This window comes from Nomascus leucogenys, chromosome 4, assembly GCF_006542625.1.
Source record: "Nomascus leucogenys isolate Asia chromosome 4, Asia_NLE_v1, whole genome shotgun sequence".
Classification (NCBI taxonomy): domain Eukaryota; kingdom Metazoa; phylum Chordata; class Mammalia; order Primates; family Hylobatidae; genus Nomascus; species Nomascus leucogenys.
Window position 1 is genome coordinate 119,710,561 of NC_044384.1, and position 17,092 is coordinate 119,727,652.

The window sequence follows — 17,092 nt, forward strand, 5'->3', positions numbered from 1 at the left end:
CTATAGTCCAGCCTGGGCAACATAGTGGCATCCTGTCTCTTAGAAAAAATTACCCTTTATCTTGATTACTGATTTTCTTGATGCTTCCTTTTATTTTACACCTGAGGTGAATGTCTTACTTGCGTGACTGTAGCCCCAGCCCTGCTCAGCTCTGTGTTTAACTGGGTTCATTGCTTACTACCAGTTTTTTTTTTAATATATATATATGACTTCCCCATTTCTTGAGTTCTTAATTCTGCTTCTTTTATTCATACATTGGTAAATGTTTTCAAGTTGTTTTTCCTGCAAGAAGAATCATTTCTGAGTCTCTGCAGTGCTGCTGAGAGGGCACATGGTGCAGAGTGTAAGAGTCTGGGCTGTGGAGCTGCGCTGCATGGGTTTTAATCTGGATTCTACCACTTACTAGTTCTTAATGCCTTTGTTTCTTCATCTGTCAAGTAGGCATGGTAGTAATATGTATGTGCCTCGTGGGTCACCATTAGGATTAGATGAGGCAATGCACAGATAGTATGTACCACGGTACTTGGCACCTAGCAAGAGCTCAATAAATGTTGGCCATTCTTTTTTTTTTTTTTTTGGGAGACGGAGTCTCACTCTGTCACCCAGGAGGCACCCAGGCTGGAGTGCAGTGGCGCAATCTCGGCTCACTGCAAGCTCCGCCTCCCGGGTTCACGCCATTCTCCTGCCTCAGCCTCTCCGAGTAGCTGGGACTACAGGCACCCGCCACCATGCCCGGCTAATTTTTTGTATTTTTTTTTTTAGTAGAGACGGGATTTCACCGTGGTCTGAATCTCCTGACCTCGTGATCCGCCCGCCTCGGCCTCCCAAAGTGCTGGGATTACAAGCGTGAGCCACCGCGCCCGGAATGTTGGCTATTCTTACCAGGGGAAAGAAAGGCATTTTGGCTGGGGATGAATGTTATCCCCTAGCTCCCCAACCCACTCCAAATTTGTCGGTTTCTATTTACATTCTTCTGTTTGCCTATTCATCTTTTGGTATTTAGTGTTGTCGCAAAATTCAAGACTGATTTTTTTTTTTTCCTTTAAGTCAGGTCTAATTTTTCTGCTTCCAATCACGATTGGAAAATTTTTCTCTTGATTTTTGTTATTCAAAAATGTTGCCAAACTTCATAAACTGGGGATTCATTATACTATTCTGTCTACTGTGTTTGGAATTCCAGTAATAAAAAGCCTGAGAAAATATCACCAAGCTGCATCTAGATGTGCATTTTTTCCCACTGATTTTGCTGGAGTGTGGTGGCTCCTTTCAGTAGCCACACAGTTTTCTGTTCAGCCCAGGAGATGTATTTATACTTACCTTTTTGTATGTCCATTGATCTGGTCTCTCTACTTCAGGAACATGGATCTTTTATCTATTGGATCTCTGTTGTGCATCTTCTGTATTATCTTTTTTTTTTTTTTTTTTGAGACGGAGTCTTGCTGTGTCACCCAGGCTGGAGTGCAGTGGTGCGATCTCGGCTCACTGCAATCTCTGCCTCCTGGGTTCAAGCTATTCTCATGCCTCAGCCTCCCGAGTAGCTGGGATTACAGGTGCGTGCCACCATGCCTGGCTGATTTTTGTATTTTTAGTAGAGACAGGGTTTCCTCATGTTGGCTAGGCTGGTCTCGAACTCCTGCCCTCAGGTGATCCACCCGCTTCAGCCTCCCAAAATGCTGGGATTACAGGAATGAGTCGCTGCACCCAGCTTTTCTCTACTGTCTTCTGCCTCATGATTGGCATCTGTGTCTTTTGCAACTGCGCATTGGTAGGGCCACCTTATCTCAATACATTACTTATTTGACTTTCTGTAGTGTTGATTCCACTATTTCCTGTTCTCAGTTTTAATTTTAATTCTACTAATGTTGGTTTAGTTTCCTCATAATAATTTCTTGATGCATCCATCTCTGTTTTCACCTCAGCCTGTTTTCTTCTTCTGGTTTTCTGTTCTTGTTTCATAGAGGGTGCTTTGTCCTATATTTATGTGCTGAGGAAACATCTTTCTTTCCTGGTATTTTCTCTAACACCTTATGTTAGAAATTTTACATGTATTCTTCCTCTTAGCCTTCTTGAGAATATTTTTTTCCCCAAGCTCTGTACAGTCCTTTTTATTCACTCCATGTAAGAATATTTTTGCCTTCATCTCCAAATGAGACAGCTCTATCCAGCCTCCTAAACCCATGGTCATTTTTTAAAAGCAGCTGAACTGATCTTAGATGGGCATCTCTCTCATGCACTGGCCCTTTGATATTCTGAATCCATAGGGTCCACAGAAAGCTGTGTTCCCCAGCATGCATTGCCACCTTTCCTTGTCCTGTGCTGGTCATTGTCTATCCCAAGATACAGCCTACCACTGCCAGTTCAGACTCCGCTTCTTGCCCTGTGGTGCCCTAGGTTGCCATATCTGGATAATGTTGGGATAGAGGGGAAGGAGACACAGAGTCGAGGTGTGGGAAGAATGGAGGGAACATTGTCCTGATTGCCTAGGCAAGCAGATATCTTTTCTTCCCCCTAGTGTTTTGTTTTGTTTAAAGACAGGGTCTTACTGTGTTGCCTGGGCTGGAGTGCAGTGGCACGATCATGGCTTACTCAAACTCCTGGGCTCAAGTGATCTTCCCACCTCAGCCTTCCAAGTAGCTGGGACTAGAGGCGTGTACCACCGTGCCTGGCTAGTTTGTTAATTTTTTGTAGAGACAGGGTCTCACTGTGTTGCCCAAACTTTATCTTTTAAAAGATTTCCTAACTGCTCTACAGGATGTTTACTGCTTGTGTAATAAAGCAAAGAAATAGCACCCCTCTATGTATGGAACAACTGCTTGGTATTTTAGATCTGAATCCAGTTTGAGGTTTCTGAGGCAGGAATTGGTCAGCAGGAAAGGCAAGAGGTATCTGTCCACCCCTCTTATGGCAGATTCTAGTGTCTTGAATCCTGGGTTGGTTTTCTTAGTTCAGCTCCATCTGCCTTGTTATTTGCGGACATTTCTCTCAAGTTCTGGTATTAGTGCATCTTTAGCCTTTGGTTTTAGTGTTGTGAGTTTTTACCTTTTAAAAAATAACATGAAGTGCTGCTATATGGATGCTTTTTTTTTGCCATTAAGAAAAAAATTGTAGTCAAATACACATAACATAAAATGCATCATCCTGGCCATTTTTATGTTTACATCTCAGTAGTGTTAAGTACATTCACACTGTTGTATAACCGATCTCCAAAACTCTTTCCATCTTGCAAAACTGGAGCTCTTTACCTTTTAAACGTTAACTCCCCATTCCCTCCCATCCACTCCCCAGCCCTCAGCAACCACCATTCTATTCTATGTCTTTCTTTTGGCCGTTTTTTATTTTTTAATTTTTAGGAGGCTATAATGTGCACTCTTCTTAAAGTTTTCTATCTCCGATTTCTTCAGCACATTCATATTGAGCGTACACTCTTTGCTAAACCATGTTCGTGGTTCTGGGGACACTGCTGTGAGCAAGGGCAGTATTGTTCTTGTCCTCAAGGAGCTGACATTCCAGGGAGGAGACACAATCCACAAGTAAATGAGTGCACTGGTGAGTTCAGACAGTGCTAAGTCCCAGGAAGACAGCAAATGGCGATATGACAGAGAGTGCATTTGGGGTGCTATTTTGGCCAGGGAGGTCCCAGAAGGTCTCTCTGAGCAAGTGATATTTTAGCTGACTCCTGGATCTACACAGGAGACTTCCTCTCCGACGTAGAAGGACTGGAGAAACAGCCCTCTGGGAGGAAGGAACAGCATGCACAAACACTCTAAGACTGTCATGAACTTGGCACATTTGAGAAATGGAAAAAAATACTGATGTGACTTGAGCATGCTAAGCAATGGGCAGAAGAGAACAAAATGAGGCTGGGCAGGTCATAGAGCAAAGTCAGGCAGCTTAGATTTTGTTCCAATTGCAATGATAAGCCTCTTGGGGCTTTTATTAATTTATTTATTTTGAAACAGGGTCTCTCATTGTCACCCAGGCTGGAGGGCAGTGGTGCAATCATGGCTCACTGTAGCCTCGACCTCCTGGGCTCAATCAATCCTGCCACTTCAGCCTCTCGAGTAGCTGGGACTATAGGTGCATGTCACCATGCCCAGCTAATTTTTGTATTTTCTGTAGAGACAGGGTTTTGCCATGTTCCCCAGGCTGGACTCAAACTCCTGGGTTCAAGTGATTCACCCGCCTCAGCCGGGATCCCAAAGTGCTGGAATTACAGGTGTGAGCCACCATGTCTGGCCCACTTAAGGCTTTTAACAGTAGAGTTATGTGACCTAACACTTGACATTAAAAAAGATTTTTGCATAAAAATACACTTGAGTTGGATATTACTGCAAACAGCAGCACACAGGTGCATAAGCACCGCACATACACAGTGTCTTCATCTGCCTATGACAACCAGATTCCCCTGGGGATACGTCAGGAAAGTTTGGGATACCTGTAGACTTTTCTTTGAGTAATTCTAATGAAAAGGCTGACAGATAGTATTGCTTTATGGATGGAACATCTGAGACCCTGAAATGTTGAATTTTAGTTCATGAGTCATTCTGTACTTTAGCGTAATTTTTCTTTTTTTGCTTTTAGACTTAGAATCTACAGAGTGTCAGTCAGCTGAGCTTGAGACTTACCTATTTTTTATTACCTTGTTTGGAGACAGGGTCTCGCATTGTCACCAAGGCTGGAGTGCAATGGCATGATTTGGGCTTACTGCAGCCTTGACCTCCTTGGCTCAATAGATCCTCCCACCTCAGCTTCCCAAGTAGCTGGGACTACAGGCTTGTGTCACCACATCTGGCTTATTTTTATATTTTTTGTAGGGATAGGGTTTTGCCTTGTTGCTTGGATTGATCTCCAACTCCTGGGCTCAAGTGATCCTCCTGCCTCAGCCTCCCAAAATGCTGGGATTACAGGCATGAGCCACTGCACCCGGCTGAGACCTCTTTATTCGAATGGCAGAATTGCTATGGAGTAAAGAAATCCACCTCTGGTTACTCCTGTTTCTATTAGTACGTGTATAAAATATTCTACAATAATAGATGACCCTTAAAAAAATATTAGAGTAAAAGTCTTTTCCCCTCCCCCTCAGGGAGTTGGTGGAGGATTCGAAAAATGGTTTTTGGTTTGCTGGATTAGTATTTGTAAAAGTGTTTCTTGCTAGAATGGAATGAGTACCTGTGTCCTTGGTGATGGGGCTTCCTGACATCTGCCACACCAAGCCACATCTGAGGGCAGGGGTGGCATCCTGTGCTCACATTGCAGGCATCTTTTCTGAGCCATGGCCATTGTGTCACTTAGAATTCAAACCACATTTTGAGCAGCCTATTTTTGATAGAATCTGACTTTTTATTGTGAATATTTAGAAATTTTTTTTTTGTCACCCAGGCTGGAGCGCAGTGGCGCGATCTCAGCTCACTGCAAGCTCCGCCTCCTGGGTTCACACCATTCTCCTGCCTCAGCATCCCAAGTAGCTGGGACTACAGGCGCCTGCCACCAGGCCTGGCTAATTTTTTGTATTTTTGGTAGAGACGGGGTTTCACCGTGTTAGCCAGGATGGTCTCGATCTGACCACGTGATCTGCCCGCCTCGGCCTCCCAAAGTGCTGGGATTACAGGCGTGAGCCACTGCACCTAGCCAGAAATATTTTTAAAAGTAAAAAACAAAACAAAACAACAACAACACCTTTATCTGGCTTTGGTAAATAGCAATTGTTTTTGTCCACTGTTGCGGAGTGAAACAGCCTGTGATGATTCTGATCTTGATATTATACAGAAACTAGTTCATCAACAGATGATCAGAATCTGCACTTGGTACTTCATTCCAAACAAGCCCTCTGTGTTTTACATCATGCCGTTTTCAAGTAGGTCTCTTCATACAGTGACTACGAATATTTCATGAGCTATAAATGTTTAATTTGGAAAATACTTGGCATCATTCTAGGTCTTTATTTCAGAAAACATCCTGGGATGGCACGGGCCCAAGTCACATTCCACAGAGCAGCTGAAAAATGGGACACTTGGCTCTTTGCCATCAGCCAGTGCCAACATAACCTGGGCAATTTTACCAAACTCCACTGAAGATGAACAAACCTCACAGCCAGAGCCAGAGGTAAGCGTGCAGTCCTCTCAGTGCATTCATGGCTTGTGTTATCGCTTGTTCAGAAATATAGTAATTATATTTGTAACTTGCTCATCTCTTTGTTTTAAGAGGAGACAAATTAAAAAATGGAAGAATTGCCTGGAGAGACAAAATCAGCTATATGCGTGCCTGGCACTTCTCATGTTCTTGTGTCTGGCAGCTGCTGTGGGTGAATTGTGATCCTACGAGTGAGGAATCTCCTATTTTCATTGAAATAGGAGTCATTTTAACTTCAAGTGGGAGAAATTCGAACAGACCCATTAACATGATGCCTATTGACATGATGGGAGCAGTTACAATATATTATGTCGCTCCCCTGAATAATGGCTTCTTCGTGTGGTTCCTGCTAATACAAGCTCTTGCCTCGCATGCTCGACTCCTGCATGCTCCTGAGCCAGGCCGGGATCCGTGGGGCCATGGCCAACCCTCCTTTTGGGCATTGAGCTGCAGCCCAGGTTCAGGCTGCCGAGGATACGCACTGCCTCCTCAGGAGAGCAGTCCTTGCAGATCCTGGTGACCAGCCGGGCTCCAACAGGCTTCATGGACTCTCTGTCGTCTGCCCTCGGCTCGGCTTTCCTAACTCTGCCTCTAAGTGGCTGCTGGAGGGGAGCCAAATGCAGCGTTTCCTTTTGTCAATTTTATTTTGTGTCCTGAGTCCGTTTTTGTTTTTCTTGTTCTTTTGATGCACGTGATATAATCTTGATATAGTCTCTTGAACTGGCAGAGTCCTCCTTTAACCATGCGTTAGAGGTTGTTCTTAATTTCCATTGAAATCATTTTAGCCTGAAAATTGTAGAACACTTACAAAATCTATTTGATAAGGTTGAAAGCCCCAAGGCAGTGTCTTCGATCAAATGGTTTTGGTTATCAATGGAAATTTTTCTCCAAGCAGCATAGGATTATATTCTTGGACAGTGCTGTAGTAGCATAGCTCTTATAAAGTCAGATTAGCCTGCCTACAAATATTTCATCGGCATCTTTAAGGGGCTTTGGAAGGGTATGAAGTGAATAGTGGCTGTGGATTTTTGAAAGGCATTTGCTCTGTATGTACAAGGAGTTTCAGGGTCAAGAAACCCATGCAGCTGATGTGTAAGTGAATCAGAAGGTAAGTTGGCAACCTTGTGAATGGTAGAGAAGTGAGTTATTAGATCTTTAGTAATCATTTTTTAGATCCTTATTTCTAGCAGCATTCTTGGGCAAAACCTAACTGGGGCTATCACGTCATCAACTTACTCATTATGGCTCGTGCTATTTCTGACTTTGTAAATCCTCCTTAGTGTTTCTTCTGTGTTTTTCTGGTAGGTGTTCCCTCTGACCCCCAAGGTTTGAGGCCAGGTCTGTTGTTTTTTACACAAAGTTGTTGCCCACTTTGCCTCACCGGTCAGTAGCAATGGCAAAAAAATTAGCATACGATTATCTGTTAGAAATAACTAACTCCTGGCCGGGCGCAGTGGCTCATGCCTGTAATCCCAGCACATTGGTAGGCTGAGGCAGACGGATCACAAGGTCAGGAGTTCGAGACCAGCCTGACCAACATGGTGAAACCCCATCTCTACTAAAAATACAAAAATTAGCTGGGTGTGGTGGCACACACCTGTAATCCCAGCTACTCAGGAGGCTGAGGCAGGAGAATCACTTCAACCTGGGAGGCAGAGGCTGCAGTGAGCCAAGATTGCACCATTGCACTCCAGCCTGGGCAACAGAACAGACATCATCTCAAAAAAAAAAAAAAAAAAAAAAGAAATAACTAATTCCCCAAGTTCAACTTTAAAAAAATATATCCTAAAGAAGAAGAACTAGCCAGAGCTTTTTTCATTAAAGTAGGGACAGTCATTAATTTCTAGTTGTCATTTTTGCCCTTAATTGTTTTGTCAGAGCAAGTTAAGATTTTGTTTGATTCCATGTAGCAGGGTAAGTCTTATGTAGTAGAATGGTGTTTTGGTGGTTTTCTGAGAAGGGAGAATTAGAATTCTTTTGCAAAGACTCCCCTCATTTTTTCCAGTGAGTGTTATGGCAGATGATTCTCAAAACCCAAACAGCTAGTAGAGCTTAGACACTAGTTTTCTTCTTAGGCCATTGTGCTTTGCCACATTTTTTGTCTTAATAGTTAAAAAAACTAGCGACATCCACACAATAGTTTTTCTGTCAGAAAAAAAAAATGTTGCTGTTGCCTGCTTTCTGTACATTGTGGAGGGATAACTTCTATGTAGAATGAAGTGGAATTCCTAAAGGTTAAGAATGCCTTATGAGCAGGTCCTTAATGCTTTTGATCTAGAGAATATAGTTACTTATGTGAGTGATCATTGGGAAACTAACTTTCAGAATTGTGGTTATTATGGTCGTGTAGCTGAATTAACTATTGTCTTCTGGTTTACCGTTTAGAACATGTTAGGTCTTTGGGGGGATAAGTGGGATACCAAAGGTAGCTCCCCTCTGCTGGTTCTGGCTATAACCTATATCTGAAACAGTAATGCATTTTGAAGCTTAGTCTGTTTAATTCTCTGCAGAATAAAAGCTCAAAGAGCTGTACATATTTAATACATGACTTAGAAGAGAGCTGTGGTCGGCTCTGTTATAAAATGTAGTGATTTTAGAATTTTATTCTGCTGGGGCTAGAACTAACTAAATGTGAAAATGAAATACTCTTCCATAATGAAATGAGTTAGGATCTTGGTTTTACCTATTAGTAAAACAATTTTTCAACAAAAAACACTATCTGAAATCTAAGTCTAGATATGAAAAGGTTTTCGGTGTGTTGCTTCATCATGTATGCCTTACTTTAGGACAAGAAGGATGGTGATTGGAGTAGAGACTGTGGACCAAGCTCTCTTGACTTTTTCTTTTTTTTTTTTGGAAATATTTTTTTTTTTTTTTTTTTTTTTTTTTTTTTTTTTGGACGGATTCGCTCTGTACCAGTGGAGTGCAGTGGCGCGATCTCGCTCATGCAACTCCGCCTCCCGGTTCACGCCATTCTCTGCTCAGCTCTCGAGTAGCTGGACTACAGCGCCCCCACGCCCTATTTTTTTTTTAGTAGGACGGGTTCACCGTGGTCTCGATCTCCTGACCTCGGATCCCCCCTCGCCTCCCAATGCTGTTACAACGTGACCCCGCCCGCCTTTTTTTTTTGCTGTTGCCAGGCTGGAGTGCAGTGGCGCGATCGATCTCAGCTCACTGCAACCTCCGCCTCCCGGGTTCAAGCTATTCTCATGCCTCAGCCTCCTGAGTAGCTGGGATTACAGGCACGCACCATCACACCCAGCTAATTTTTGCATCTTTAGTAGAGACGGGGTTTCACCATGTTGGCCAGGATGATCTTGATCTCCTGACCTCGTGATCTGCCTGCCTTGACCTCCCAAAGTGTTGGGGTTACAGGCGTGAGCCACCGCGCCCGGCCGCTCTCTTAACTTTCTTTCCACTTTCTCGATTGGAGAGATTGCAAACCTAACAGCTACATGTCCCAGACTTTCTTACAGTTGGATTTCTGAACACGTTACTGGGAGATGCATTTGTGTGAGATTTGGAAGACCAAGTTCCTCCTGCTCGTGCTGCTGGCAGGCAGTGGCATGGAGGTTGAAGTGTTTAGAGGCAGTTGTGGTGTTGTGGTGGCCACACTTATAGTTCCAGGCCTTAGTCCCACCTCCCTGGGTGTGGGAATCTGTTGTGGCAACAGCAGCAGCTTCCTGACCTCTGAATCAGGGCTACCTACAATGTTGTGACCTTGAACTTAAAAGTCTAAGGGGCTGGCTGGGCGTGGTGGCTCATGCTGGTAATCCCAGCACTTTGGGTGGTTGAGGTGGGTGGATCACGAGGTCAGGAGTTTGAGACCAGCCTGACCAACATGGTAAAACCCCATCTCTACTAAAAATACAAAAACGAGCTGGGCGTCGTGGTATGTGCCTGTAATCCCAGTTACAAAGAAGCTGAGGCAGGAGAATTGCTTGAACCTGGGAGGCAGAGGTTGCAGTGAGCCGAGATTGTGCCACTGCACTCCAGCCTGGGTGACAGAGTAAGACTCTGTCCCCTCCAAAAAAGAAAAGTCTAAGGGGTCCCTGATGTCTGCTCCTTCAGCCTTTTTAATAATTCTACAGGCACCTAATTCCCGTATCAAATTCCTTTCTGACTGCAACACCTGGAGTGGTTTCTGTTTTCTGCACCCATTGTGACTGGTTGGGCTCTTGGAACAGGAGGGCACAAGACAGCCCAGGGCAATGAGGTAAACCCATCCTGAATGACAGACCTCACACGTGACCATGCACACCCACCTTCCAGAGGACATATCTGAGCGACAAAACCTTAACTGTTTTTTTAAAAGTCAGGTTTATTGAGGCATAATTCACAGACAATATAATTCACCATTTTAAAAGGCAAGGTTCTCAGTTTTAACAAATCAAAGTAGTATCCCTAATCCAAATCTAATTCAAAATCTGAATTAGATCTGAATTAAATCTGAATCCCTATTTCAAAATCTAAAATGCCCCCAAATCCAAAACTTTTTTAAGGCCGACATGACACTCAAAGGAAATGCTCCTTGGAGTATTTTGGATTTCAGAATTTTGGATTTGGGGTGCTCAACTGGTATAATGCAAAACTTCCAACTTCCAAAAAAATTCAAAATCCAAAACACTTCTTCTCCCAGGCATTTCAGGTGAGGGATACTCAACCTGTGTAGAACAGCTCTATTGCCCCCAAATTCCCTCATGCCCCTTTATAGTCAAATCTGTCCCCCAGCCCTTGGCAACCATTGATCTATTATTTGTCCCTATAGTTTTGTCTTTCCTGGAATGTCATATATATGGAATCATGCAGGATATAGCCTTTTGAGTAGGGCTTCTTTCACATAGCGAAATGCATTTGAAATTCATCCATGTTATGTGAATCATACTAACGCATTCCTTTTGCATTGAATAGTACCCGTGGGATCTACAGATTATTTATCCATTCACTAGTTGAAGAGCATTTGATAACTTTAAAAAGTTTCTCACATTTTTTATGGGTAAAATGGAAAGGGGGAGCAATGAAAAATAATGTTGTGTTAATCATTTGAGGGTAAATATCTGGTGCCCAGATACCTACCCCTGGCCTTAGGACAATCAGGACTATCAGTCCCGCCCCTGGAGACTAAGCAGAGGGTTTTTAAGCCTGTTCCTCAAGAGCATACCGTCAACTCCTATCAACCCCTGTGTTGACTGTCCCAGTTAGCAGCTTTGCCTAGTTAATCGTCTGGATTACAGTGGCAACACTGCTCTCAAGAGACCACATACCCTATACTGCTGCAAATCTAGCAGGCGTAGAAAAACTTATAATATCTTTATGTACTGAGTACTATATCAGCATATGAGTTAGCTAAATGGACTTTGGTTAAAACATTGCATAATTGAATTTTCAAGTAAACATGTCCTAATCATCCCTTCCCAAAAGAAGAAAAATTGTTTTAAGAATCAAGGAAGGAGACTGATATAAAAGATTTAGCTGAGTTCTCTGTCAAGAATTTTCATGTTTTTGATTGAATGATCATTTTAGCACTGAACTTTTGAACTACTTAACAAGCCATAAAGCTGTCCATTTGAAATCCTCTGATGTTCAGCTTGAAGCCTGGCCAGTACAATCCCCTCAACACATTTTTATCATTTTTTTTCTTTTTCATCCCCACGATACATAAATATATAGGTAGATGTTGGTTGGAGATGTATCCGGTGTGGGATGGTGATAGATTTTTAGAGATGAACAAGGTTAATATGTTGTTTTGATCCTTTAAATAATTCTTTTAAAGTTTCAATCTTATAAGTTTGTTTGAAACATGTGGCACATATTTATTTGTGGTCAACAGTTTGAAGAGTGAAGTGTAGCTATCACTGACTTACGATGATTGAAAATCACTTTATTGAATCCTGTGATAACCTCACAGAGTTTAATTCCAAATGGTTGCTGCATAGGAAATATCATTGATGAAGTTTAAAATTTGTTGTAAGTAAATTTCGTGGGTGATAGGATTATCCCTCCCCACTCCATTCCTCATCTCTCATCATCAAACAGACTACATCTCCTTCCAAGAATCTGTAGAATAGACTTTTTTTTTTTTCCTTTGAATTATGACCTTCGATTCACTAAATCTTAGAATAGTCTTTAGGAGTCAAATGGCCATTCCCCAAACTGGAGTGGTTGTTTAACTTGCCAAGCATCACAGAACTTAGGTTGACACAAAATTGATATGTGGACTTCCTTTCTCCCAGGCTAGTGCTCTTTCCTTCATACTACACCATCTCCTATATTGGATAGGATTCTTTCAGATGCAAATAACAGGAAACCCTACAATTAATAGCTCAAATAGTAATAAATTTAAGCCTGGGCATGGTGGCTCATACCTGTAGTGCCAGCATTTTAGGAGGTCAAAGCAGGAGGATCACTTGAGGCGAGGAGGTCAAGACCAACCTGGGCAACATAGACCCTGTCTCTACCAAAAAATATAAAAATAAGCCAGGCGATGGGGGTACGTGCCGATGGTCCCAGCTACTCGGGAGGCTGAGGTGGGAGGATTGCTTGAGCCTGGGAGGTTGAAGCTGCAGTGGGCTGTGATCACACCACTACATTCGAACCTTGGTGACAGAGTGAGATCCAGTATCAGAAAATAATAATAATAATAATAATAAATTTTTGCACAAAAGAATTTTGGGAGTAGGTGGTTCCAGGTCTGGTGCAGCAACTCATGATGGCCTCAAAGATACAAGTTTCTTCCATTCCTCCTCCTGTTTATCCTTATGCTTGTCACTTCATGGTGGCAGCATCATAGCTGTAGTCCCAAATATTGCATCCTCACAACATACCCTTTAAAAGAAAGGATGGGAGCTCTTCTCAAGATACTTTTTGAGGCCAGGCACGGTGGCTCACACCTGTAATTCCAGGACTTTGGGCAGCTGAGGCAGGCGGATCATGAGGTCAGGAGATCGAAATCATCCTGGCCAACATGGTGAAACCCTGTTTCTACTAAAAATACAGAAATTAGCTGGGCGTGGTGGTGGGTGCCTGTAATCCCAGCTACTTGGGAGGCTGAGGAAGGAGAATCGCTTGAACCCGGGAGGCGGAGGTTGCAGTGAGCAGAGATTGGGTCACTGCACTCCAGCCTGGCAACAGAGCGAGACTCTGTCTCCAAAAAAAAAAAACAATTAAAAAAGACATTTTTTGTTTGGGAAGCGAAGCCCCTTAGTACACTCCCCCTGTTATAGCCAGAACTAGATCACACACCTACTCCAAGTCCCATAACTGGTGGTGGGTCACTGGATTTTCATGAGTCACCCTCCCCGGATGTGGAGTGTGCCTTACCTGAGATCAAAGGGATCTCAGATCCCAGAAAGACCAGAATTGGGCTTTTGTCAGCAAGAGAAAATAGGGTATTGGCTTTTGGGTAGTAATAGATTGTGTCTGCTATACCCCGATCTACCCCAAGTAGGTTTTCTTCATGTAGTGGTCATCTTCAGCCCCACAAGACTTTTCTGACCTGGCCATTTCATCTCATAGACTTAATTCTTTGAGGGAGGACACCATGTGTGATTCTTTGGAAACTCCAGAGTATTTAGGAAAGTACGATGCACGTAGCAGATACTCTAAGTATGTAATGAATGAATGTGAACAATGAGGTTCATTGGTAGTATTCATGACTAAAGGGCATGCTTCCTTCTTGTTCTCATCTTTGTTCTGTGCTCTTCCCTGTGGCTTCTGGGAGTTCCAGTAGAAGTAAGTTTAACCTGTTGAGTGGCATATGACTTACATATGCTGCTGTGATGAAAGATTCATCCATGGCCAGTGTCCTGGAGCTCTCCAGGCAGAAGATGCTTCTATGAATTGGTTCATTCCTCGCCAGTGGTCTTGATCTGCTATCTAACAGGTGCTAAGTGGTTGTAGTTACACATGGAATTATTTTTGTGTGAGGGTCTCTCATCATGGGATAGAATTCTTATAATCTTTTGGAAGAGCTGCTGAAGACATTCCATTTAGATCCTCACACTAAAGGAATGAACAATGATTTGATCACCTGGGTTTTTTCTTTTTCTCTTCTGGCTGTTGTTGGTCTGGGGGGAAAGTAGTTCATCCTTCAGGCAAATGTAGAAGATATGCCTCCTAGCTATCAGACCCTTAGGACTCACTAAAAATCAGAAAGAGCCATACTGTTGTTATGCTTAAAAATATACTGCTCCCTCATTAGTTTGTTCTGTGTTCCAGTATAGTAAGACAGTGATGATTCATCTATGCAATTATTCACTCAACAGATATTGAGCTCTTATTATATAGTGGGCATTGAATGGAGCCCTTCCTTAGTTTAGTAGATTTTCATAACCCAGTTTATTAGCTCTGTACATGTTTCATAATAGTTATAATTATTCTGTATTCGCGAGATTAGAAGCAAGAGAAATGTCTCTTAGCCAAGTGACGTTTCCAAGGTTAGTACCCTAAGACTGTGTAGGCCCTGATGCCGTGTGGCTGTGGGTCTACCTATGGCCTGCAGCAATTGAGATGACCATCTGTGAGATGACGTGGAATTCGAAGATGTGCTTCTGTGGTTATCTCATAGGCTATACTGCTTCGTATGGTTAAGAGCTCCTCCTGTCTGTCTTGCAAAACAGCATCTTTCTGCCCTCCTTCCTTCTCGTTCTTAGCAACTCACAACGTAATCATCACACACAAACCTAAACCCTGCACACATTTTTTAACAACTTGTTGGACTTGGTTTCTGGCAGCTTTCATGAGCTGTCTGAGTAGAAGGCATGATAGTATATTTTTCTGTGTAGTTTTGGGGGATTAATTTCAGCTTATGCTCGTTTTTCAAGGATTTTTTCTTTCCTCCATTGCTTTTCTCCTCCTCTCTTCCTTTTTTGTGGGTGGTAATAAGGTTTTGCTCCTTGGGTGGGTGTTGTTTTTATAAGAGAGGAGGTGAATATAGTGGAAGGTCTGAAATCATGCCTTTGCTATGGCCAGTAGGATATGTGCTGGGGCTTTTAATGGGTTTCGACACTGGACTCAAAGAGTCTTTGTGAGTGGCCTCAGGAGTGTTCACGGTATTGCCTTCCTTCTCTCCCCTCCCGCCAGGCCGGTGTGGCTTTGTGACGTAAACACCCACCAGAGTGCTGGGGAGGTAGCCACCTTGGATTTGCCACCTGTGAGCTGGAGCCATATGAAAAAGCTCAGCACCGAGTGGTGTAATCTCTCCTATCCTGCAGCAGTACTCAAAGGATTAAGCGCTTTGAAACTGGTGAATGAAGAGGGCTTAAAGCACTGCAGTGTTTAGTCTGAGTTTTCCCTCCTCCTTCCCCTTTTCTCTTTTCCGTTCATTTTTGTTGCCACAAAGGGAAAAAGATCTGAACCAGAGGTGAAGAGTTGAAGAGATTGTAGCGATGTGGTATGAAAAGTTTTATTATTCTCTTGTTTGGGGTATTTCGTCTCACCCTCTAAACATGGCCCTAAATTTCACAGCTCCCTCTGCTTCCTTCTCACTTGCCTAGTTCTATGAAATTATACCAGTATAAATGAGCTTTTCACCATCTGCCTGGCTTATATTTTTATTTGCCCACGATGAATGACTATTCTAAAAGTGATTTATTTTCTGGCCCTGATGACGCTTGCTTTCCAAAGATGGAAAGTCAACGCTCAGAGATTTATGATCTTGGGGAAAGAATGTTATGGAAGAAAAGAGTAAAATATTTCTCACATCTATTTTGGGCTTTGCCTGAGTTAATCGATGAGTTCTTGTATCCCTTTTGTAATTTGAATTGAGTTTTGTAGATGGCTTATGGCTCTGTGCATTGCAGGGGCTTACTGTGTGCTAAATAATAATTGTAAAGTTAAATTTTTTTTGGTACTGATGATGGATGTGAGCAACTAGAGGGAAAGTAGTGTGTGTGTGTGTGTGTGTGTGTGTGTGTGTGTGTGTGTATGAAACAGAGCAAGTGATTGAGCCATAGAATTGTCTGTAAGTTCTGGCAGTGTTTTTCAGATCTTATGGATGTAGGACTCAAATAGCCATTCTGTAATACTTGAAAGTACTGTACCAGCAGCTGTTTGGCTATCGATCCTGTCCCCAGCCACCCCGGGACCATAGCCTTCCTCACCCCTAAAGATACTGGAACAGCCCCGGCCAAGGCCGTGGACTCCATGAGGTGCCCAGTGGAGCTGGGTGTCACGCAGTGCTCTGTCACCACTGTCTTTTCTCTCTCTCAGATAACAGTGTGCTCCTGTCCCTCCCAACCTCCACCCTTTTCTCTGTCATTCACCATCCACAGCCAGCTAAGCCTGTGCTGGACGGTCCTCATGTCACATAAAGTTCTGTCTATTGGCTCTAGTGGGCCCATTAAATGACCACATTACTAATAAGTATAAGAAGAGTGGTGGACATACAGCCATGCGAAGGAGAAGGAAACTCTAACATTTTGGAAATGAAATTAAATGCAGTTGAGAGCAGTGTATCAATCCTTAAAACCATGGGAGTGCTCTTTAGATTGCTCCAAATCTCCATTCACATTTTTCTTGATCATCTCATCAGAAATGCTTTTCTTTAAAAAATATAAGAAATGTATATAACTTTGTTAATAGTTATTTAAAAATTAATATTGTAAGAGTATCAAATCTTTATTTACAGCAAATGTATTTAGCCCACATTATGAGTTTAATATTGTAGGTTACCCTGGAAACCCCCAGGAATGACGATTATTTTTTGATAAATGTGTTTCAGATTCCAAATATCTTCTTTTTACTAGTTTGTGTACTAAAATGCAGGCCAGCTTGTAATTCTGACTTTAAATATATATATATATAAAATGTAATTCAAGGAGAAAACTACTCCTTTGAAGGATGTGAACTTTTCTTATAGTAGATTGATGCTAATTTCATGTATTGAATTGAGAAAAGAAATGGAAACAAGAGGTACTTACACTTATGTTTACCTGGCTTTTAAAAATTCCATTATGATGAATTT

General features: G+C 42.6%; 1 protein-coding gene across 2 annotated transcripts in view; it reads left to right on the top strand.

Moving 5' to 3' along the window:
- OSBPL10 (oxysterol binding protein like 10) overlaps window positions 1-17,092 on the top strand; it is a 331,186-nt gene that overhangs the window by 253,281 nt on the left and 60,813 nt on the right. For both annotated transcript variants that reach the window (XM_004087931.3, XM_030812227.1), the window contains exon 6: window positions 5,948-6,102. In XM_004087931.3, coding sequence (XP_004087979.1) covers window positions 5,948-6,102 — 155 coding nt within the window. The remainder of the gene's footprint in view (window positions 1-5,947; window positions 6,103-17,092) is intronic.